Source organism: Vigna unguiculata, chromosome 8 (genome assembly GCF_004118075.2).
Source record: "Vigna unguiculata cultivar IT97K-499-35 chromosome 8, ASM411807v1, whole genome shotgun sequence".
In the NCBI taxonomy this organism is placed as follows: domain Eukaryota; kingdom Viridiplantae; phylum Streptophyta; class Magnoliopsida; order Fabales; family Fabaceae; genus Vigna; species Vigna unguiculata.
This window is the reverse complement of record NC_040286.1, coordinates 37,901,632-37,924,758: the sequence shown is the minus strand read 5'-3', so window position 1 is coordinate 37,924,758 and position 23,127 is coordinate 37,901,632. Positions and strand designations below refer to the sequence as shown.

Below are 23,127 nucleotides of genomic sequence, written 5' to 3'. Positions count from 1 at the left end.
GCTATGATATGGTCAAATTTGCATCATTAATTATATTATATATAATTGTTAACAAGTTTTATTATCATTGGCTAAGTTGATTTTTTTTTTATGGCAATAAAAAAATATTTACTGTATTTTCGAGGTTTCTTATTTACATGAAATAGTAACCTCTAAACCAATGATGAACAGTTACTTCCAATTTTCAGTCCACGAATATGCTTTTTAGTTAAAAGATTATTTTAATCCACTGTTTATAAATTTAATTTAACATTTGTCCAATTATTTATTTTGACCTCATTTTCATCTTTCTTTTACCATTGGTGAATTGATTAGTAAGAGATCATTAAATTATATTATTGATACATAAAATCAACTTATTTAAGAATGGGTCTTAGTGAAAGGTGACGCAGTGAACTGGTGGATCACACCACAACTATTTTGTAAAAATAGTGAACTGGGCTTTGGTCCATTTCTATCTCTTTTAGTGTCTAAATTTTAACTTAGGCTTGTACTTCCTGCACCTCCACAATTTCTTCACACACCCCATCAATTGTTAAAATGATATTTTACCTCATTTCTGAAATATATGTTCCAGGAACTTTTTGGAGCAGGGTTTTTGGAATTTTCAAAATAAAATTTTTAGAACGAAATACATTCTGAAAATGGTTTTATGGAATATAATTTTCAAAACAAACTTTATAAAACTTATATATGTATTTCGGAACGAGTTTTCTAAACACTCTTACATAGGATGTGTTTTCGAAAGAGTTTTCTGAAACAATATGCTTCAACTTCTATTGATCAACTCAACTATAAAAGAATACAAGAATTTAGTTACATATTGCTAAATGTCAGTTGTTTCGGGTGTAGGGACCAAGAGTCTACTAAGAGCCTCTTCGATCTTACTCCTTTTCTTAAAATCTCCTCTCTTCGATTAGGCAGACGATCGGGGTACCTGTCTAAAAGACTCCGATGCTTAAGTCAGTTACTAGACCGATCGGTGTATCAGTATAACTACATTTGGGCCCTCTTTATAGTTTCCGGTGTGGGCCTGTGATTAGGGTTCCTTAATCACGGCCCAATGATCCTCTAATCAAGATTACTAACTTGTTTAACGTTAATTAATCCGATTGACTGGTGTTGTTTGGCCGTGCGACCGATGGCCGCTTGACTAGGCTGGTTATATCCTGATTTTAACAAGTGAATAATTCGTTTATAACTGATCGACCGATGGTCATATATAAAGCGCTACGCGAATCTTAGGAGATTGACCGACCGATCGATCTGATGGCTGGTCAAATGATTGTCCTTTATTAAGTTAAGGCGTTGTTCGTGTGGGACCGAACGACCGATGTTCCGTTGTGAAGTAAAGCGTGATTAATATGCAGGCCGATCGATCGGTTGGTCTCTGAGAATGTTACTCGTTTGTGATACCGATGGACCGATGACCTTTAACGTGGTTCGTTTGCGAGACCGATCGACCGATGGCTCCTTACGATGTAATATGTGATTCATTTGTGAAACCGATTGACCGATGGTCCTATACAGTTCATCCGTGAGGTCGTTCGACCGGTGGACATGTTTTATACACAAGCCTTCCCAGCCTTGTTCGATGGACCTGAGGACTGGGCATGGCCGATAGACCGATGGGACATACAGTACATTAGTAAAGAAGATCTAAATTGTTTAACATAAATTTGAAGAGAACTAAAAACAACAGTTTTCTTATTTAACCGAAACTATCTATCTCTAGTAATAGGATAAGTTATTATCAACTAAGCTATTAGTTTCATACTTTTTTATTTAAATTTCAATGAATAATTTTTTTCACAATAAAACGAGAGAGATGTTTCTTTATTAAAAATATATGAAATATGAATATCATTTATTAAAACATTGTTAAAAATAGAAAAAAAATTCTAATTCAAATCATAAAAAAATGAGTGTCATCTATAACAATATATAAAGAGATACATTTTCTTTGTGTCCACGTTTCGTTATTTCAATTTTATCTTTTATTATTTTAAAAATTAATTATTTTATAAATAATTTACTTTTAATTATTTTTCTAAAAACTTATTTCTCTTGAATCGTTGTTTTAAAAACTTCTTTTATACACATATGAAGGCTAGAATAGCTCAGTTGGTTAGAGCGTGTGGCTATTAACCACAAGGTCGAAGGTTCAAACCCTTCTTCTAGCGAAAATTTTGTAAAAATATTTTATTTTTAACTTTTGTTTAATTTTGTAAATTTGTAAAAATACTTTATTTTTAACTTTTGTTTTCCATTTGTCTAAATCTACAACAATATATAACGAGACAAAGCCTAGTTTTTCTCATTGAGCCTCTCGATCATTGGAACTTCGTTCACATCCCCATCACGATGAAATTTCAGAGATTACTCGGGCCTGTCGACCAAGACTATAGACTCGTTGAATACATCAGTGTAGCGCGCGTGGGGCCCGGAACATCTAAGGGCATCACATACTTGTTATTGCCTCAAACTTTTATGGCTTAAGCGGCCATAGTCCCTCTAAGAAGCTGGCCGTGGAAGGTTACCTCCACATAGTTATTGACCAAACTGAGGTCTCGTTCGTTAGCGTAATTAACTAGACAAATCGTCCGGGGTAGACATTTCTTTTCATCAATATTGGGTTGGTGGTCCGTCACAAAAGCCGGGTGTGACGATCCGATCAACGAAAATAAATCCTGAAATAATATAGATAATAATAGAAAATATTAGATACGCTAATCTTGACAATTTTTGTGTCCACATTTTCGTTATTTTAATTTTACTCTTTATTATTTTAAAAATTAATTCTTTTTTTATAAATAATTTATTTTTAATTATTATTCTAAAAATTTATTTTTCTCTTTAACTATTGTTTTAAAAACATATTTTATATACATATTTTAATTTTCTAATTTTATATTCAATAACTATTTTAAAAATTAATTATATATTTTTTATTGATCTTAACTTCAATTTTCATAAAAATAAATTACGAAAACATAACCGCAGTACGCAAGTTTCTTTGAAAAAATATTGAAAATATGTGTATGTTTTAAAGTTAGAAGAACACTATATAGCATGATACTAAATTGGGAAGGAAGAGCCCAAAGAAAGAACATAAAGCCCAAATAAGCTTAAATTGAGAAACCAACCCAACGAGGCCTCAAACCCATTTAGAACTCTCTTTCTTTAATATATTAACAGGGCCTACTAAAACATAGATTTGGAGTTCCTAGGTAGGACCTTTTAGCCATGTGCTTGTTTGAAAAAAAAAAAAAACATCACACATTTTATAGCCCTCATCTCTATTTCTCTCTCAGAACTTAGCACCTTTCCTTAAATAGAAACATACCCAGTTCCACATTAGTTTTCATGGCATAACCACACTAACTAAAAAAACAAAAGGAGAAAGTTGGTACTTCTGAGCCACTTGTGATTGTATTTTTAATTAGGATTTAGAGTACCTTAGACAACTTGCACAACTCATAAACCTATGCTAGTGGAATAACGATTATCAAACCAACTTTGTTTTAACTTATTTCATTGCAAAACCTAAATGTAACACACAAGTTCATAGGTTTATCAATGAGTTAATTTATTACAAAAATTAATATAAATAAGACCCGAACCTGATCCATGTAAAAGATTAGGGTTAAATATATTTGTTATTCCTCAAGTCTCAGTGAATTTTAAAATTAGTATCTCTTCGAAATTTTATACCAATTTAATTCTTATTTTTAAAAATGCGTGAATGTAGTCATTTTTACCAAATTTTATTAAATTTATTTGACATTTTAAACGCATTTTATGATCATATTTGAGTTAACATTGAAAATAAAATGTGTCAAACAGTATAAACAATTCAAATACTATCATGAAATACGCTTAAAACATCAAATAAATTTAACAAAATTTGGTTAAAATGATTAAATTTACGCATTTCTAAAGATGAAGTACTAAATTGATCAAAAATTTTGAAGAAAAAATAATTATAAATTTCACTGAAATTTAAAAGATCAAAAATATATTTAACCCAAAAGATTATTACTATTTTTAATCAAAAATCTTAAGATAATAGACTTTTGAATTTTCATTTTTATATACTGCTGAACTTTCTCATTTTTACATAATATAGAACTTAGACTCACGCATTGTAAACATAAGTTTCTTCTTCTTGTGCAACTCAGATTTCTTCTTCTTGTGCAACTCAGATGCAGCTGTTATGTTTCAGTTTTCCGTTCCAACTTTGTTCAATCTTGATCCTCACCCTATCTCTTTTATCTGACATTGTTGCAGTTAATTGACAACTTTGGTTACTTATCCTAAAACCAAATTCAAAGAAACGAATAAAAGTGTCCTTGTGTAGCTTTTACAGGTTTCTTTTTAGTAAGATACTGTTTACTCCATTCTTAATTCAGGAACAACAACAACAACCTTATTCAAACAGTCCAAGAATTTGGGTGCCCCACAATGGTGCTATTTTGTTGTATTTTATGATTTTTATTCCAAATTTGGTGGCTGGGCCTTTAATAATTGCAAGGCTGAGGGTGACAACTATGTATCAACCAATGCAAAACATAATTTATTTGTCCTTCAACAATTATGGAACCCTTTTCACAGCAAAAAAAATTAAATTTTTCAACTGGTTTATTGGAACATTTAGCCAAACTTGTCCCAACTGGCAAATAGATTTTGGTCTTTATAAATTATTTTGCTGCCAATAATAGTTTCAACGTGTTCTCAACAGGACCAAGGTCATTAATATTTCCCAAAACATAAATGTTACATAATAACAGATATATTACTGCAATCATTCGCAAGAACATGTATGAATACTAAAACTTTATTTTTTTTCTATATATTATAGCAATACCAAAGTCACTCGTACAGAGAATAATTTGCCAAAAAATATCTTTTAAATAGGTTACTTGTTTTTGCTCCGTTGTTTTTATAGTAAATATTTTATTTATTTTATTAATTTGTCAAAAAAGGAATATTTCGTTTTATTGAGCATGAACACCGACACTAAAATTAGCACGGGTTTTCTTTCAAATACAAGTGTTAATCACTGGTCTTTAATGCTTCCGTTTGTCATTGTCGAAAATGGGTCATATTATGGAAAATATTTTCAAATGAAATAATAACCTTTTGAGAGAATTTAAATCCAATTCTTTCTATAAAATACATTTCAACATCTAGTTGCAAAAAAAAAATCTCATAGTAAATTAAAATTTTATGATCATACTATATTACAAAATAACCGTTTCGGAGAAACAAAGAAAAATATATCATTGTTATTTTTTTTAAAAAAGTTGTTTTTTTTCGGCTAATCTTTCAACTACTTTATTGAAGTCCCACGACATAAAGTACATATTAATTAATCTAAATTCCACCCTTATTTTAATTCGTGATACCAAAGCTAAAGATAAAACCATCTCTTAACTAAACAAAATAGTACAAAAATCATCTTGGATCTGCGTAAATTGAAGAGTACCTCATCTTTGTCCTCGTAGTTAACGACACGTTTTAAGGTGTATTATTTTAAAATACCATTTTTATGGTTAAATAAAATCTAGGTTTGAATAATAATTTCAAAGTGTTAATCAATAATTGCATGGGAAGTGTAACGAAAAAGAAAGAAAATAGTGTGAAATTAGATTAGTGGGAAAAGCGGGGCCTAAGAGCGTCGGTGGGATTGTTTTACTCCAACAACTCAACAATAATCAATTCTTTCACTTTCCCCTTCAAAACTTCTTAAAATACCCTAATTTTTATGCAACTCTTTTTTTTTGAAAAAAAAAATAATTTACATTATACAAATGAAGGCAAACCTTACCAAATTTATAAAATTGAATTAAAAAAATCAACTTTTTTGTATCATCATTTTACTCATTCATTGTTGTGAATCAGTGTGAATCAAATTTTTTTCTTTTTTTAATAAAAATGATGAAATGGTGTTAAATAAGAGTATCTTTTATGGAGGGAAAAAAATATGAATTACATTTAAGGATAGTAAAAGAAGATGGTAAGAAAATGTGAAAAAATAATGTAATGTTGATGTGTGTGATGAGTAATAAAGGATGATTGGGTCCATCTCCTACCCAATCCCAAGCTGGCATTGTTTGTCAGAACACAAAAAACCCAAATCAATACAAAACCACAAATGAGAATAGGTTGATGGATAAGTGCAGATGCTTAATGCTTTACTTTTACTTATAAACCCACACTCACACTCTCTTCTCTTCTGCACTCTTCTTCACACTATTTCTCTCTCTTTTTCTCTCTCCCTTTCTTTCTTCTTCTTCTTCTTTCCCTGATCCTCCAAACACAGTGAAAAAAAATGAAGAACCTTCTCTTACTTTTTCCCTTTCTCTTTCTCCTCCTCTCCTCCGCCGTCAACGGCGCTCACAACATCACGCACATCCTCGAGAAACACCCAGGCTTCTCCACCTTCAACCACTACCTCACCGTCACGCACCTCGCCGACGAGATAAACCGCCGCCAGACCATCACCGTGCTCGCCATCGACAATGGCGCCATGAACACCCTCCTAGACAAGCACCTCACCCTCCCCACCCTCAAAAACGTCCTCTCCCTCCACGTCCTCGTCGACTACTTCGGCGCCAAGAAGCTCCACCAGATCAACAACAGCACCACCCTCGTCTCCTCCATGTTCCAGGCCACCGGGGCAGCCGCCGGCACCTCCGGCTACGTCAACATCACCAACCTCAAGGGCGGCAAGGTGGGCTTCGCCGCAGAGGACAACGACGGCGCCCTCCACTCCTTCTTCGTCAAGTCCCTCCAAGAATTCCCCTACTACATCTCCGTCCTCCAAATCAGCAACCCCATCAGCTCCGCCGACGCCGAAGCCCCCACCGCCGCGCCCTCCGCCATCGACCTCATCTCAATTATGTCCAAACAAGGCTGCAAGGCCTTCGCCGACATTCTCAGAGGCTCCAAAGCGCTCCCGGCTTTCCAAGAAAGCATCGACGGCGGGTTAACGGTTTTCTGCCCCACCGACAGCGCCGTCAACGGCTTCGCCCCCAAGTACAAGAACCTCACCGACTCTCAAAAAGTTTCCCTCTTGCTGTACCACGGCGTTCCCCTTTACGAGTCCCTTCAGATGCTCAAGTCCGGCAACGGCCCCATGAACACCCTCGCCACCGAGGGAGCCAACAAGTACGATTTCACCGTCCAGACCGAGGGCGAAGACGTGAGTCTGAAAACCAAGGTCAACACCGTCAGCATCATCGGCACGCTCATAGATCAAGACCCCTTCGTCGCCTACAAGATCAACAAGGTCTTGATGCCCAGAGAGTTGTTCAAGGCCTCCGACGTCGTCGACGACGCACCCGCCGAGTCACCAAAGCCTGCCAAGAAGAAGGGCAAGAAGGGAGCGCAAGATTCCACCGCCGCCGATGCTCCCGCCGACGGACCCTCGTCGGAATCCGACGATCAGAAAGCCGCCGATGAAGACAGCAACAATGGGGTAAGTTTGTTGCACGGCGGCGTAAGATTGGTGTCGGCGGCGCTGTTCTGTGTTTCGGTTGGATTTTTGGTTCTATGAGAGTATCATAACACAATAATGGTAAAGTCCCATGGAGTGTCGGTAGTATACAGCTGTGGTCAACCATCATTTCAAAGATTCTTTCTTTTCTTTCTTTTTTTTCTTTATATGTGAAGCAAATAAAACAGTGGCACCGACATGTTTGAGGCCATGTGTTCTTTTTTTTTTTTCTTTCTCTTTCGATCTACTAGTGTTACAGGTTTTGTATTTATTGTCTGTTTGCTCTTTTTTTTATTATTATTTAATTGCCATTTTCTTTCTTCTTGAGTGTGGGTAGATCTGGTTTGTGGTACCTGCCAGCTGGGATGTGTTCATATAAACAGTTTTAATTTTTAATTTGGTTAGATTTTTAATGTGTTTTATTATTGTATTGTATTCTTCTCCATTCTTCTATATCATAATTATTCTTGCATGGATTCTACCTTTCATTTTCATCACATATATTATTATAAACTAATCATATGGTTGAAAATGATTAGTTTATAATGATTCTGTGACGAAGTAAGCGCAGATTTTTGTATAATAATGCAAACACTTGGCAACTACTTATCACTGTTTCAGTTCTGGTAATTTGTATTAGGTGAAGATTATTATGTAAGGAAGTTTCTTTTTTAGTTATTACTAAATTTCGTTAGTTTCCTTTTGTTTAAAAGATTAGCATCGTTTTCCCTTAATGCGGTATTTGTTATCAGAAGAGGGAAATATAGATAAAGAAAGAAAGAAATAAAATTGAACGTTTATTTGTTTAATAAATTGCAAATAAATAAAAATATAGTAAAGACGTTATTATATAATTTAATTTATTTAACTAAAAAAAATGAAGAACTATGTACGCAAATAAAAATAAAAATTCCACGTATTATTTCTCCTCCCTTGTCTGTGGAATCAATTTTGTCCTTAATCACATCCTAAATAAAGTAATTAGAGTTAAGTATGAGTTTTTTAACTTCTTTTTGTCCTTGTCTGTGAAAGGATGAAGCAGTAGCAAAGCTTTCTTAACTATACGTATTTATTTCCCAAACACTAAGATTTCTTTCAGAAGTTTAATTTATGAGAATCAAGGTTTAAAAATTGCGGTCACATTATCATATATTTGGAGAATTTAAGAGCAGAAAATCATTGCGGTATCTCCCTCAAATTATCCTTGTTTTTTTTTTAAAATAATTTTGGTAGTCTTAATAATGCAATTGAAATTTGGGTAAAAATCTATTTTATCTAAAAACTTATGAATCCATTGTGCTACAGTCTTTAGTGTTTTTTCCCTTTCATTGTTTTCATATATTTATAATTACCTTTTTAAATGTAGCATTTATATTTTCTTAATTAAAAATCCACAACACCTTATTTTCTTCTCTATTATTTTACTCGTTGATTTTTTAGTTTTCTTATCATCGGCGTTATCAATTAGTATTTATCAGTTAATCAAAACCTATTCTATGGTGAACATTAAATCGGATTCGGTGACTTTTACATAATTTTTCTTGATTTTCACGTGTTGAACGATAAATTTTAATTTTTCAATATGAAAATAAAAAAAAATCAATTAAAAATTGAACAAAGTTAATTGATTTTTCTTGGAGAAAAAATCCCCTAACAGATAAAACTCATCACCTCTCATAGTTCCAGTTCTAACCAGTTCTGCAGAGGAGACATAGCAAGCTGCTTCACTTGTTACTTTTTCTTTAGCAGAAAGCCATTTTGCATATATGCATCACTCTCAGTCATTAATATATCTTTTACTTAACACATTCATACAGAAACATAATTTAAAATGTACTATTGCAGTTATTAATTATACAATGGCAGAGGATCCGTATGCTGTATAACCACCAACAGACACGGATTCTCTATAATCACAACAGTCACAACTTCAAATCTTAACCATAAAAAACAGTTTTTAAATGCAGACAATCGCCCTCAGACTTTCACATGACACCACACATTACATCGGAAAAACTTCATAGTTCTAACAAAAACTGTCTGTTCTTTTTATCTAATCAGATGCTGTCACATCGATATTATCAAAACTTTATCAAAGTAAAACTTCGTGAAAAAATAATTTTTCATCTCTTTATCTATCTAGGTGTCTACTAGAGTTTGTTGTGCAGAGATATTTTTCCATACAGTTTTACAAGTACTTGTAGAGGTAACTTGCAAGAAAATGTCAAGCTTGATTTTGTTTGGAAGCTAACAAAACGCTGGCATCCCTGTTACTAAGATACAGATAGGTTTTTTTGCCGGATGATGTAGACATAAGCACGTTAGAAAAACCGGTGTAGTTGCCATCCAACTTTGAAGAACATACTTTTGCAACAAAGTCAAAGTTCTCATGTTCTTGCACAAAAGGCTGTGCAGCATAATCTTCAATTGGCATCCACTGAATGAAAAAGGGTCCCATATTAGAATACACAGAATCAGTTGAAAGAAAACTACTCAAATAACAAAATTTGATGGTACCATCCTCAGAATGACAATTTATCTGAAAAAACAGTGAGATTCTCCATTGATATATACCTGCGCTGCCTCAATTTCTGAGGCCTGAATCTGAATGTCAGAGGATAGAGGTTCCACCATGCACACAAACATCAAATCTGATTTCTCGAAGAATGACTTGTGGCTTTGCCTGATACCAAAGAGATCAAGAAATGTGACACATTCAGTATTAATCCATACTTCAGAGAGAGATGAAGATAGTGTAGCAGTTTTACCTGAAAGCTAAAACTTCAACAAACTTTGTCTCTATCTGGAAAAAAAGAAGAAAAGCAATGGCATTAGACTTGGAAAATGAATGCTCGTCTTCAAAAAACATTTTTCGGGTTTGTAATTATTTTGAAAAATCTCAATAATGGGATTTAATTTACTCTAAAATATATATTATGTGTTTGCCTGCTTACCCCTGTCTCTTCTTTGACTTCTCTAATTGCACCATCACAAAGATCCTCACCCTGCAAATTGAATTCAGAGTTGAAAACATACGAAAAGACAATTTTGAAGACAATAATTTGGTTTATAATAATTTTGACATACTTCATTAACAACTCCTGTAGGCATCTTCCATAAACCAGTGCCTCTGAATATGCCACCTCTTTCCTGAACCACAAGCATCTGTGAAACAAAACAAGATAATTTCAGCTGTAACATAAGTATTATGGAACTCGAATGGTAACTGTAACAAGACATGTTTAGTGCAGAAAGCAGTGGAATAACCACATAAAGAAGAGCAAAGGCTGAAACAGACAACAGGAGACAATGAAAGGGAAAAGGTTGATTTAACAAAAAAAAAAGAAAAGTTACCCTACAAAATATGGTTCTGACCCTAGCCCAAAGGTCAGAAGTAGTCAAATAAAAAGCTTGTCCCCACACAAACGAAATAATATCTAAAATTTCATACTTTTCAAATGAGTCTCAAATTAATATATATATATATATATATATATATATATATATATTTAGATTTCTATTTGAAGACAATTGATTTTCTATTTGAAAACAAAGTAGGTACTATGCAAAATAATCAATAAACCTACTTAATAACAAAATTAAAGAATATGCATTCCATTAAAAAATATAAATTTTTTATTTTCTTAAAGGAAAGAAAATATTTAATATGTACTCTGTTAAAAATAACATTTAAGAGAGAGTGAAAATTTAATTGAACTTCAATTAAAAAAAAATTACCTCCTTCTTGTCGTTAACGACCAAAACGGCAACACCCACACGATGTGAAGCATTTGCAGGAAAGGTATCAGGAGTTTCTGGAATCCAACGCACAAGCATCAAATAATCTGGCTCAGCATGATGATACCTAAATCCAGCCTAAAAAGGAAAAGTAATCTTTTAATTAGGAATTTAGGGTTTCCAAATAAAGAAAGAACACAAATCAATTTTTTCTTACCTTGACAGCTGTATCAACAAGATTTGAATGCAGTATGAACAACTTGAGCCACACCCCTTTCTTTCCCTGCAAAACACGCCATGGAAATAATCACTGAACTTAAAAAGAAAAACTGTACTGATTCTGTTGGATTGAAAATGTTATGAATCAATCTACCTGTTGCTTCCAATTGTATATTGAAGCTTTCAATATGGAAGAGAAAAGCTCAGAATCCACATGCTCTTGATTCTCCACGTTTACAATAACTCCATCATATTGGTCCTCAACAACACTAAGCAATTCAACCCTTTCACCTTCCATTTCTTCTTAACCTACAACTTCAACAAATTAGTGGTTGCTATCAAAAAACGTTGGGCTTCAATTTATAATTTGCGAAAAGGTAACTCTTGCATGTGAATTGAAAATCATAGGTATTCGTCACAAAGTTTCCTTTGAATATGAAGCATCCGCGTTGCTTCATTAGAAAGCTAAAATTTTGAGCTTTCTTGACCCTTCAAAACTCTGAATTGCTCTGAACCTCCATCTAAAATACTAGGTTGACTAGCTCCTATATTTAAGTAAATTAATTATTCAAGACATCAGTTATGGTAACGACAGAAGGACACAAACATAAAATTTCATTCTTCAACTACTTCTCAACGCGTTAGGTGAGCTACTTCATGGAATTTATGAATCTTTCATTTGAATTTTTTATGAAAATGTTCTTTATATATGATTATTCTTAATCACCTTTGAAGATTTATAATTTACTTTTCAAAAGAAATTTGTTTAATGAAGAGATTTCGGCAGTATTGAAATGAAACCTAGGTTAGGAACAGTCATTGTTTACCAAGTTCGCTAAGTAGTTAAAGATTTCTATTATTAATGTTTCTTTCTAGTAAATTTCCTTTGTTGACTATTGCAAAGCATAAATGCGTCACCTTACTATTACAAACCTAATCCAACATTGCGAGCCATGTCAATCTTTAATGTTAGCATGTAACTGTTTGTGCAAGTTGAAACTTTGCATGGCATTAAACAGTCATCTCAAAGCTAAACTCAGGACCGCATACCACACTTAAAAGATTTAATCTCAACTCAGTTACCAAGTTACAACATATTGTCCTAAGTATCACCATGTTCTTCATTGTCATGACTCCTCTTCAGCTTCAGCAGAAGCAATTTCTGAATCCAATTTGTTCATTAATTGCTCGCTCACATGCTTAGCAACGGATATCATATCAAGAATGATGCTTGGATCCAGCCCTACACCTCCTCGTTTGGTTATGCCACAGATGTGCCCTTGCCTATTAACAGAGATGGAAACAGCAGAGCTCATTTGTGACTCCTCTTCTGATGTTGCATCCACAATATAGTGCCTCCCAATCTATAAAGCAGAGATGGTAAGAAATTATCACAAGTATGAACAATAAGAGAATATATAGCACATGCTACCTTAGTTAGTGTAACTATGACAGGGACTCCAGATGTGTCAAACTGCAGAAACTCCTCATCGCTTACATCAACTTCTGGTTGCTCGTCATTTGATGTTCCAGCAGCAACTTGAACTCTTGGAATACCTGTATTGCACAAAGCAGCCTAAAAGAACAATAGTTATTAGCTGCGTTGAGGGTTTTCCAATTAATTCTGAAAATATGTTTGCATTCTCTGATTCTCAACTCAGCGTCATGGTATTAAGGAAATCCATGTGAAAAATCTCCATGAAATTGATAGCAATTTGGTCGGTGATATTATAAAGATTAAAGAAAACAGCTAGTAAAAAGATATTTTTAACTTTAGCTATATGAAACAACAAGAGACTACAAGGTTCAGGTATCTAACTTTTAACCGTTTCTTTTCAAACAGCCCATATAGCATCAATGACTAAACTATGGTAAATGAACAAGAAAACTTGAAAGGTAAACATTTAAAATTAAAAACATCATAAAAGGATGGCCTCTGCAATGCTAATTATTATAACCAGAAATCCACCACCATCATCTTTTCCAGCTTTTATGGTATATTATTCTATTTTTCGTCCTAGGTTGTACCTTAATGGCAGCGCCTAGAGCATCCAACACATTTCCATCTGAACTAACAACAAGCCCATCAATGTAAAGATCCCAACAAATTTTTCCTTCGACGACAATAAGTGATGAAAGGTCAATTCCGGCACCTGAGGAAAAAAGCCACAAGCTCAGTAGATATATTAAAAAGAGGCAACAACAAGGAAGGAAAAGCATATGGTAGTGATCATAATCTTCACCGAAGAAGGAAATAGACCTGCTCCACTTTTACCACCCAAGAGACAGTGTTGAAGAGCATTTGACAGTTCTGCTGCCAACTCATCACCTCCTCTACCCTATATACAAGCCAGAGAGATAGAGTACCGAATATAAAAATAATTCTGAAACATTAGAAGCCATAAATTGAACAAAAATGACAAATAACACAACAATAATAGAAAACACTATAATTGATGAAAATGGAAAGGTTATTAATCCAATGCACCATTTTAACTATAATTAAAGCTTTTAAGGATTAATTTATTTGGTTTGCTATCAATTTCATAATTAGGGTACTCAAAGTTGAATGACATGAAAAAATAAAAGAAGCAAGAAAAGTAATAGAATATGCAACCTCAAATGCAGGCTCTGCAGTCGAACTGCAATCAATATATATAGAGACTTTTCCTTTGTCAGGTTGCAACAAGCTTGGCTTTCCAAGTTCAGCCTGCATTGTGTAGCCAATATATCATGCTTAGTAAAATAACACGTTCAATTTACAAAAATTGTCATAGTATTAAACAAAAGGATATTACAAGTCAATAAATAAGAGACAAACATTTCAACTTTTAACCAACCTTAATACTGGCAATGACATCTGTGGCACCCATTCTGACTCGAGCTGAACCATTTGCCTGCCAAGCAATTAGTTTATGAAACGAACAGATTATAACTATTTAAAAAGAAAATTTTCAATGGTCTGCCATGGTCAAATCATCATGACAGTCGGCCAAATGCCAACTGATTAAAGTATTACCTGGGCAATCACTCCAGTTTCAACCAAGATTGGTCGATATGTCAACCTCTTTCTACCATCACATCGAAGATCATGAGCAATGCCACCTTGTATGAAATGTTTTTCTCCAAGAGATAAACCCACCATCCCTGTAAAACAAGAGTTCTTTTTTTGAAACTTTGTAACTACAAGTACAAATTGGAAACTCTTAAATACTATGTTATTAAACTATCTCTGTATCGAGCATATTTGCCAAGCCAAGATAGCAGGGACCACTGTGTTACAGTCTAAGTTTCTGATTATCCATATTATTGCTGTTGGGAACAAAATGATCTTATTGAAAAAGTTTATCCCTTCTCAATTGAAATTCTTAGTATTTGAATACATCTTAGTAGCATGCTTCCTTCCATGTGGAACAATATATTCTAAAATCGATTAGAATGATTTTCCCAACCTGCCGTTTGAATTACCAAAAAGCAGAAAGTCATTAAATTGACATAAGGAAACCAATCCTAACTCAGATATCTCAGATGGTTGTCACATTGGCAATTAAAAAAAAAAAAAAAAACTCAACAATCAAAAGTTCTAGCGGCTACATTCTACTCAAAGAATTAGGATATCTAGACAAAACACGAATAATAGGTGTCTGGCCTTATATTAAAAAAAACAACCAAAGAGGCCCAAAATTTTGAATTATCAGATCGATCCACGAGCAAGGGACCTGAGGTTCGAGGAGCACTAGTATGCCTCATCTTAAACACTAAAAATAGAGAACAAAAAATTTACAGGACCTGCATTTTCTTGTACACTTAAATTTAAACTACCATACCTGAAACAGCCTATCATAATATTTACAAAGCATTTGAAGACCAAAATGGCATTCCTAGGTCCAACCTCAGGACTACAATATTCAGGCGTTAGCAAAACTACCCCAGATAACAGCTTATACAAGCATTAACAAGACTATAAACACATAAACTAAAATAAAGATTAACCAAGAATCATATAGTTTATGGCACACGTGCAAGATAAACAAAACATAAATTGAAAAAAAAAAATGTTAAAAACCTGAATATGGAAAAACTGGTAAAATTGACGAACTGAGAAGGTAAGTGAATGAAGTGGACAGACTCTTGATGTCCTCTCACAGATGAATGCCGCTTTGGGGCGGAGGTCGGCGGTGGTTGATACAGGATAGTTGGAGGAGGGAACTAAAAATTAGGTTTAGGTTTTCTTTATAAGATGTCAATTAATAGCTAGCGTTAATCGCAATTGCTTCACTGGTTTTGAAGTATAGAAGAAAATGCACAGCTTTGCAATAGCTTCGAGTTTGAAGCAGATAATTGGCTCCAGAAATACCTAAACACAATAAGTTTCGAGGTTTGGGTGGGTTTCTGAGTCAAATGTTACAAAATGATGTGTTTGAAAATTATAAAAACAAAAATGGTCCAATTTTTGTAGAGAAATTAAAATCAAATTTTACAGATTTTAAATATGCAACATGTTTTACCCATTAAATAATTAAAATTGAATAAAAATCTATTTGTCCTTAGAACATCACTCCCTCTATTAAGAATAATTAAATTACACTAGTAATCTTAAAAATACTAAAAATCATGTTAAATAATTCCCTAAATTATAAAAAAAATCAAATTAATTTCTTCTGAAAAAAATCAGTTAACTTTAGCTGAAATATTAATTACGAGGCTTTTTACTAACTGAGAAAGAGAATGGATTATGGAAAAAAAAAATCATTTTGAGACATATTTTATGTAGAAAATTTATTCTAGACAACTCATTCTAAAATGTATTATATATACTGGCAAACACACAGGCGCGACACGCATATGTGTATTCACATTTTTTAATTTTCAAAAAATTTAACATCAATAACAAATATATAATTTTTAAAATGGTTGTTAAATATAAAATTAAAAAAAAAAGATATGTAAAAAAATTTAAATAATGATTTAAGATAAAAGAGATTTGTAAAAAAATGATTAAAAGTAAATTATTTGTAAAATAATTAATTTTTAAAATAACTAAGGGTAAAACGGGTATTATAAAATGTGGACACAAAAAAAGGAATCTCCTTTTATTATTGTTATAGATTATATATTTTAGAAAGTTCATTTTGAAAATTTTGATTTGAAAAATTCATTTCACAATTAGCGTTTCAAAAAAGTTTATTCCAAAAGTTCTATTTTAAAAATTTGATTCCCTAAATCATGTTTTGAAAATTTTTAAAATCTTATTCTAGAAGTGACTTTAGGAAAGAGTAAAATGGTGATTTTAAAAAGTATGAGAGTGCAACTAAAAGTTATGGGTGCAGGAAGAAAAACCCTTATTAATATTTTGATTCCGCTCGTACCCTCCTGAACCAACGAGTATAGCCCACTCCTCGTGCTAAAGGTAAAAGGAATCACCTCCATCAATTTCTTCCTGCACCCCATCAATTTTGGTTACTTTCTTTTTCTCTTTCTCATCCGTATAAATTTAATGTTTTACTAAAATACTACTTCTATCTGTTATTTTTAATAAAAATCTCATTCCTTTCCAAATATCTAAAATATCTTATGAGTTACATGTTTGTGACATTTAGAATGTGTGATCGAATATACGTGGGTGGGTTAATAGACTTCAATAATATATATTTTTTTACATAATTTTGATATTATCATAATAAATTTATATTAAATTTAATTTCATAAGATTGATTTATAAAGTGTTATATATATATATATATATATATATATATATATATTATGATTTAGTTATATATTTAGTGGATGTAGAGTAGAAAATACAATAGTAAAGAAATAAATATAATAGTATGTACCCGTTTTGCATGTGGTAGAGGTTGGTAACCGTTGATCAAATGCTACTTCAAAATTTAGCAATTTTTATTTGAAGCAATTTTAATTTTTACGAGTTTTTTTTTTTTCTTGACGATGTTTGAAATGGTTCCTTCGTATATTGATGGACCATCTCTTTGAAAATGAAATTTGTTAAGTTATATTGAATTGAGTCATTCTTGCTTGTCTTATTAGTTTATCCAATTTTTTTCATTAAGCCAATCGATAAACATCGAGAGAAAGTGAAAGATGAGAAAGAGAGAAAATAATGATAAAATTTTTATTTAATAATTGTACATTTTCTAAGTACGTGTCGCTTACGTAAGGACAATTATTATATATCTAATATCTAATTACTAATATTTGTATAAATGAATTTAATCATAACTTTATATATGATAAATATATTAAGTACCGAGACATAATGAGGTGATGATTTAGAAGAATAAATTGAAGGTTAATGTTTTTATTTTTTAAAACATGAATATTTGTGGCTAAGAGAGGTACTATGCAATTGTTGATTAATGGCAAACAGTGAAAAACTAATCCGTTTTCCGTTGTTTTTGTCGTTAACAACGTTAATAAGAGGAAGTAGAGTCTTACACGTACCAAACCTACTGTGTTTTCCATTTTTGTCCTTAACAATGAAACTGAAGCAGAAGTCAGTTACTTAAACTGTTCCATTTAAAACTTGGAAGCAACAACATCCTACCTTGTCCCTCTTTCATTCTAATTCTGCTTTTCGCCATATACATACCAACACGTTTTCTTGCTCCTTCAGAAAAACTATGCTATACGTTACCAACTTCTAATATTTGTTGAACCTGTGATTCACTGAACTTGAGTGGTACTTCAGGTACAATAATTTTGATTCCAGTGGATTCAATTTTGCTCGAATATTCGTTGCTACTGCAATATTTGTTTTGAGTTTATGCAATACTTTTTGTTATTATGTGTTTAATATGATTACTGATTGATGAGAAAATAACTGATATCAAATTCTGAGTTTCTTCGACAGCATGATATGTTTGATTCTGCTTTTTGAACATGATTGGTTCACTCACTCCAAGTGATGCATGAGATTAGCAAACTTTTTCTTCTCTTAAACCAGACAAAACCACGTTCACCAAGCTCATGACCTGTTTTATTCTCTGTTTTTAAACAATTTAATGTCTTTGGACTGATTATACGATGAACACACCATGATTTTGGGAAGGAAATAAAATCGTGGTGACTTCAATTCATTATAAGTGTTGTAGCAATACGAGTAGTACAATACAACACACTGAAATCTGAATTTGTCCTTGTCGGCAGAGTTAAAAAACTGATTCGGTGCCTGTCATTTTTTTTTCCTTACAAGTGTAGTGTTTCTTTGAGGTGACTTCAATTTATCGCAGACGACAGAAACAATGGCCATGCAAGGTTGTTATTGTCATCATCATGTGAAGTTGGTGACTCAAAGAAGAACACTAGACAGTCTAAGTTTTTCAGGCTCAATTTCGGTCAATAAATTGTCAAAGAACATTAGGACAACGACGTGTGATCCATCAAAGAACAATCCGTTTCCAAAGTTTTTGGTCGTGAGAATGCGACAGACAGAGTTGCCTTTGCCTGTCTCAAAGAACGGAGCAGCAAATGGTAGAGCTGTTAAAATGGTACCAACAACCGAGCTAGTGAACAGAAAAACAATGTCAGCGAATAAGGTGGAGAAGACAGTGAACGGTTCAGCTTCAAAGGTTAATCGGGCAAGTCCAGTGAGAAAAAAACCTATGCCAGGCATGACCAAGACAGTGAAGTCTAGAACCAGAACATCTAGAGAACTTCCATCGTTAGAAGAGCTAAAGGTTTTACCTTCAGATGAAGGTTTCAGTTGGGCCAATGAACATTACAGCTCCTGGCAGAGGTCTATTGATGTTTGGTCTTTTGTTGTTTCTTTCAGAATTCGGATTCTGTTGGACAACTCAAAATGGGCATATCTGAGAGGCTTCACAGAAGCAAAACAGGTAGGTTCTGAATTTTGTTGGTTGCCAACAAAATTTTCGATTCTGACTTGATTTGTAGTCCTAGGTGGTCGAAACAAATTAGTGTTTTGGTCATGTTTCTGACTGAGTTTTTGTGCTTTATCTGAACTGAGATTTTTTTAACATTCATTAGAAAATCAGAAGGAGGAAAACTGCCTCATGGTTAAGGGAGTCCGTATTGCAGCTTGGTCCAACTTTCATTAAACTTGGTCAGTTATCATCAACAAGATCAGATCTATTTCCACGTGAATTTGTGGATGAGCTCGCAAAATTGCAGGTATTTCTTCTTTCATTTTCAGGATCATCATTGCAGACATTTCCTATTTTTTGTTAAGAAACGAAAAGTGCTAGATTTTGGCGTAAATAGAGTGAATATAACATTGTACAGGACATGGTTCCTGCATTCTCTCCTAAGAAAGCAAGAAAATTTATTGAGAGTGAATTAGGAGCTCCCATTGACATGTTATTTAAAGGGTTTGAAGATCGACCAATTGCTGCTGCTAGTCTCGGTCAGGTGTTTGATTCTACCCCTCAAGATTTATATTTTGGTTAAATTGAAAATTTGACTTACACTTTTAAATTATTGTTGTTATTAATATGGTAAAATCAATTTTGGGGACACATTTTTGTAGGTTCATCGTGCTATTCTGCATAATGGAGAAAAGGTAGTGGTCAAAGTTCAAAGGCCAGGTCTGAAGAAGCTTTTCGACATTGATTTGAGTAAGTTGTGCTGATTTTGTTTCTTCCATTAACAACACCTTGGGGTCTTGATTACAAGGTGTTACCAACTACAATTACCAATTATTCTCGCATGTTTGCTTGCTGTATCCAGAAAACTTAAAGCTGATCGCAGAGTATTTCCAGAGAAATGAAGCTTTTGGGGGTCCACTTAGAGATTGGATTGGAATATACGAAGAATGTGCAACGTAAGTAATAAGCTAGGAAGTATATTGTTATGGGGATTTCATGAAGTAAAGCATATGTTAAATTATGTTCATTGCATATCAGTAACTTATTATTCCAATGCTTTCTACAATTTATAGTGTTTCACATGCTACTCTGCAGTATTCTGTATCAAGAAATTGATTACATAAATGAAGGAAAGAATGCTGACAGGTTCCGAAGAGATTTTAGAAACATAAAGTGGGTTCGAATACCGGTAAGTTTCATGCTGCAGCACTAACATAACATCCAATTCCAGCCTGTGAAAACTTTTAGTGTCTAACAATTCTATTTTACTTTTACTGTAGTTGGTGTATTGGGATTACACTGCCTTAAAGGTGTTGACCATGGAGTATGTACCAGGTTTTCATCTTCACTAATGCATGTTCACTGTGAACTTTATTTACAACTGTTCCTAACTCTGATTTTACTACTGGCACAGGTATCAAAATAGACCAGGTGGATACATTAACTTCTCGTGGCTATGATCGATTACGAATCTCATCACGTGCTACTGAGGCGTACCTGATTCAGGTCCACAATCTAATAGTAACATATGCTATGTTGAAACTTTTTCTAGCACTCATGTAACTGAAAACGCTGAGTTAATGGATTATCATTTTGTTTTTGTCTTACAGATTTTGAGAACAGGTTTCTTTCATGCGGATCCTCACCCTGGAAATCTTGCGATTGATGTGGACGAAGCAATTATTTATTATGACTTTGGCATGATGGGAGAGATCAAATCTTTTACCAGAGAGAGACTCCTTGAACTTTTCTATGCCATGTATGAAAAGGATGCCAAAAAGGTCTTGATTTTGTACCACCTTGGACTATTCAAATTTACAACATTGTCTTTTACTTCTTCTAACTAATAAGAAATCACAAGTTGCTATCAACCAGTGATTATCTCCAGCAAAAAGGAATTTGAGATTGCCATAACTTTTAACTGATAAACTTTACTATCCATCTTCACACTAATACTATACCAGAAACAATGATGCAGGTTATGCAACGCCTTATAGAACTGGGAGCACTTCAACCTACTGGGGATCTGTCTTCAGTAAGAATGTGAAGTGAACTACTTTCTGTTCAAATTATCTTCTAACTTGGCTTCATATATGATAAATTTTCCTTCCAGGTGAGAAGATCTGTACAGTTTTTCCTTGACCATTTGCAAAGCCAGGCACCAGATCAGCAACAAACTCTTTCTGCAATTGGGGAGGTTGGTCAACAATGTTATATTGAATCACTGAATTCATAATACTTTTTCTGTTTCTTTCAATGGAGTGGAACAATGTATAACCTGAATATGGATCATTATTGTTTTTCACTTGGTTACCACAAATTATCTGCAGAATCTTCAGTCCAGAATTTATTATTCAATGATTTCTGTGTCAGGATTTATTTGCAATAGCACAAGACCAGCCCTTCCGTTTTCCATCCACCTTTGCCTTTGTTCTCAGGGCTTTTTCAACCCTTGAAGGTGTGCTTATTATTAAAACTTCAATGTATGAAGTTAAAAGTAAGTTCGAGTGATGATTCTTTCATATTTTTCTGACAGGCATAGGTTACACACTCAATCCAAATTTCTCCTTTGCAAGGATTGCTGCACCCTATGCACAGGTTCAAAGTTCAAATAGTCCATGAACAATTATTGTTCCCAAACTACATTAAAATGCAGTGTTCATACTTTCTTACTACGTTACAGGAACTTTTAGATATGAGACAAAAGCAGATTACACCACCACAGCTTGTGGAGGAGATAAGAAAGCAAGCAGATGATGTACAACACACACCTCTTTCTTGGTTTTTTTTTTTCTATGATGTTTTTTTGCATGTCATTTGATGTGAAGTATATACTTATGATATTGTTCAATGTGCATCCACTTTAATGGATAACTCTTTAATGCTTTTAGGCTAGATCCTATACCATGTCAATGCCATACAGAGTTCAAAGAATAGAAGAGTTTACAAAGCAACTTGAAGCAGGTGATCTAAAACTTCGAGTCCGAGTTCTCGAGGTCAGTTTATTCATTTCTTTTGTTGCACATTATTCATTTAAAATGACTTATATCAGTTTTATACTGTCACAGTTTTTCTCTGGTGTTAACAAAAGACACTAGAACTGTGTAAAGATTAAAACTTCAAGAAAGGAATAATTGTAATTAGAAGGTGATTATTCAGAATCCTTTTTGTAAAATTGAGATTAATGAGCTTAATTTGACAGTCTGAAAGAGCTGCAAAGAAAGCAACAACTTTACAAATGGCAACCATGTATACAGTATTAGGAGGAACTCTGTTAAACCTTGGTATCACTATGAGCAACCAAGGAAATGTAGCTATGGGAAATGGATCTTTCATTGCTGCAGGTAACTTTATCTTATAGAGCTTATTGTCCAATCATGTTTAAATTTCTTCATGTAACTGATAGGTGTAGCATTTGAATGTGCAGGTATTTTTATGACACTGTTTGTCAGATCCATGCAAAGGGTAAAGATGCTTGATAAGTTTGAAAAAATGATATAACTGCTTACCAACAGATTCTATTCTTTCAGGCTTGTATAAACTTGTTTTATCTCCATTGTATAAGAATGAATTAAATTTAAATTCGATTTTTTAAATTTTTCTTTCAAATCTAAGAATTTCATAACTTTTTTCTTTTTTTATTTAACAAATTTCATTTTTACTATAATTCTCACCTGTTTTCTTTGGCTGTCTCTTTACAAAGAAAAAATCAAGAAAGATTACGGTTGGCAAATAACATTAAATGAGGGATTATTAATTCTTTTTATTGACTTAACTCGTGTTCTTTTATTCTTCTTTGTTTCTTACACTATTTGGAAGTGACAT

At 33.3% G+C, this 23,127-nt stretch overlaps 4 protein-coding genes and 1 non-coding gene across 9 annotated transcripts; 3 read left to right on the top strand and 2 right to left on the bottom strand.

Annotated features, from left to right (window-relative positions):
- The first annotated feature begins 2,109 nt into the window (after window positions 1-2,109).
- On the top strand, window positions 2,110-2,183 carry TRNAN-AUU. Its single transcript has one exon. It is a non-coding gene; the product is annotated as a tRNA-Asn (tRNA).
- A 4,056-nt stretch (window positions 2,184-6,239) lies between these two features.
- LOC114194598 (fasciclin-like arabinogalactan protein 2) lies at window positions 6,240-7,923 on the top strand. The gene has a single exon (XM_028084935.1). It carries the CDS (start codon window positions 6,335-6,337, stop codon window positions 7,559-7,561), a length of 1,227 nt encoding a protein of 408 aa, XP_027940736.1. The 5' UTR covers window positions 6,240-6,334; the 3' UTR covers window positions 7,562-7,923.
- A 1,757-nt stretch (window positions 7,924-9,680) lies between these two features.
- LOC114194624 (nudix hydrolase 2-like) lies at window positions 9,681-12,031 on the bottom strand. 2 transcript variants are annotated; one of them, XM_028084969.1, is made up of 9 exons: window positions 11,847-12,031; window positions 11,613-11,767; window positions 11,457-11,522; window positions 11,240-11,377; window positions 10,589-10,666; window positions 10,456-10,506; window positions 10,270-10,304; window positions 10,076-10,184; window positions 9,681-9,938 (listed from the first exon to the last, which is right to left on the bottom strand). In XM_028084969.1, exons 2-9 carry the CDS (start codon window positions 11,754-11,756, stop codon window positions 9,726-9,728), a joined length of 834 nt encoding a protein of 277 aa, XP_027940770.1. In that variant the 5' UTR covers window positions 11,757-11,767; window positions 11,847-12,031; the 3' UTR covers window positions 9,681-9,725. The 2 variants fall into 2 exon arrangements, with proteins under 2 accessions (XP_027940770.1, XP_027940769.1); XM_028084968.1 differs by having other exon boundaries at window positions 11,613-12,029.
- Window positions 12,032-12,404: 373 nt separating this feature from the next.
- On the bottom strand, window positions 12,405-15,871 carry LOC114194623 (exosome complex component RRP42-like). Its single transcript, XM_028084967.1, has 8 exons — window positions 15,525-15,871; window positions 14,478-14,605; window positions 14,299-14,355; window positions 14,076-14,168; window positions 13,719-13,797; window positions 13,487-13,611; window positions 12,891-13,034; window positions 12,405-12,822 (listed from the first exon to the last, which is right to left on the bottom strand). The coding sequence occupies exons 2-8, from the start codon at window positions 14,601-14,603 to the stop codon at window positions 12,586-12,588; spliced, it is 861 nt and encodes a 286-aa protein (XP_027940768.1). The 5' UTR covers window positions 14,604-14,605; window positions 15,525-15,871; the 3' UTR covers window positions 12,405-12,585.
- Window positions 15,872-17,993: 2,122 nt separating this feature from the next.
- LOC114194241 (protein ACTIVITY OF BC1 COMPLEX KINASE 7, chloroplastic-like) lies at window positions 17,994-22,898 on the top strand. Of its 4 annotated transcripts, none has more exons than XM_028084362.1 (18): window positions 17,994-18,167; window positions 18,672-19,314; window positions 19,466-19,609; window positions 19,721-19,846; window positions 19,965-20,052; window positions 20,165-20,258; window positions 20,398-20,491; window positions 20,583-20,637; window positions 20,717-20,808; window positions 20,913-21,083; window positions 21,281-21,337; window positions 21,416-21,499; window positions 21,676-21,760; window positions 21,839-21,900; window positions 21,986-22,060; window positions 22,194-22,298; window positions 22,505-22,646; window positions 22,730-22,898. In XM_028084362.1, exons 2-18 carry the CDS (start codon window positions 18,721-18,723, stop codon window positions 22,801-22,803), a joined length of 2,142 nt encoding a protein of 713 aa, XP_027940163.1. In that variant the 5' UTR covers window positions 17,994-18,167; window positions 18,672-18,720; the 3' UTR covers window positions 22,804-22,898. The 4 variants fall into 4 exon arrangements, 3 of the variants coding, with proteins under 3 accessions (XP_027940163.1, XP_027940164.1, XP_027940162.1); XM_028084363.1 differs by having other exon boundaries at window positions 17,999-18,167; window positions 18,709-19,314; XM_028084361.1 differs by having other exon boundaries at window positions 18,005-18,167; window positions 18,677-19,314.
- The last annotated feature ends 229 nt before the right edge of the window (window positions 22,899-23,127 follow it).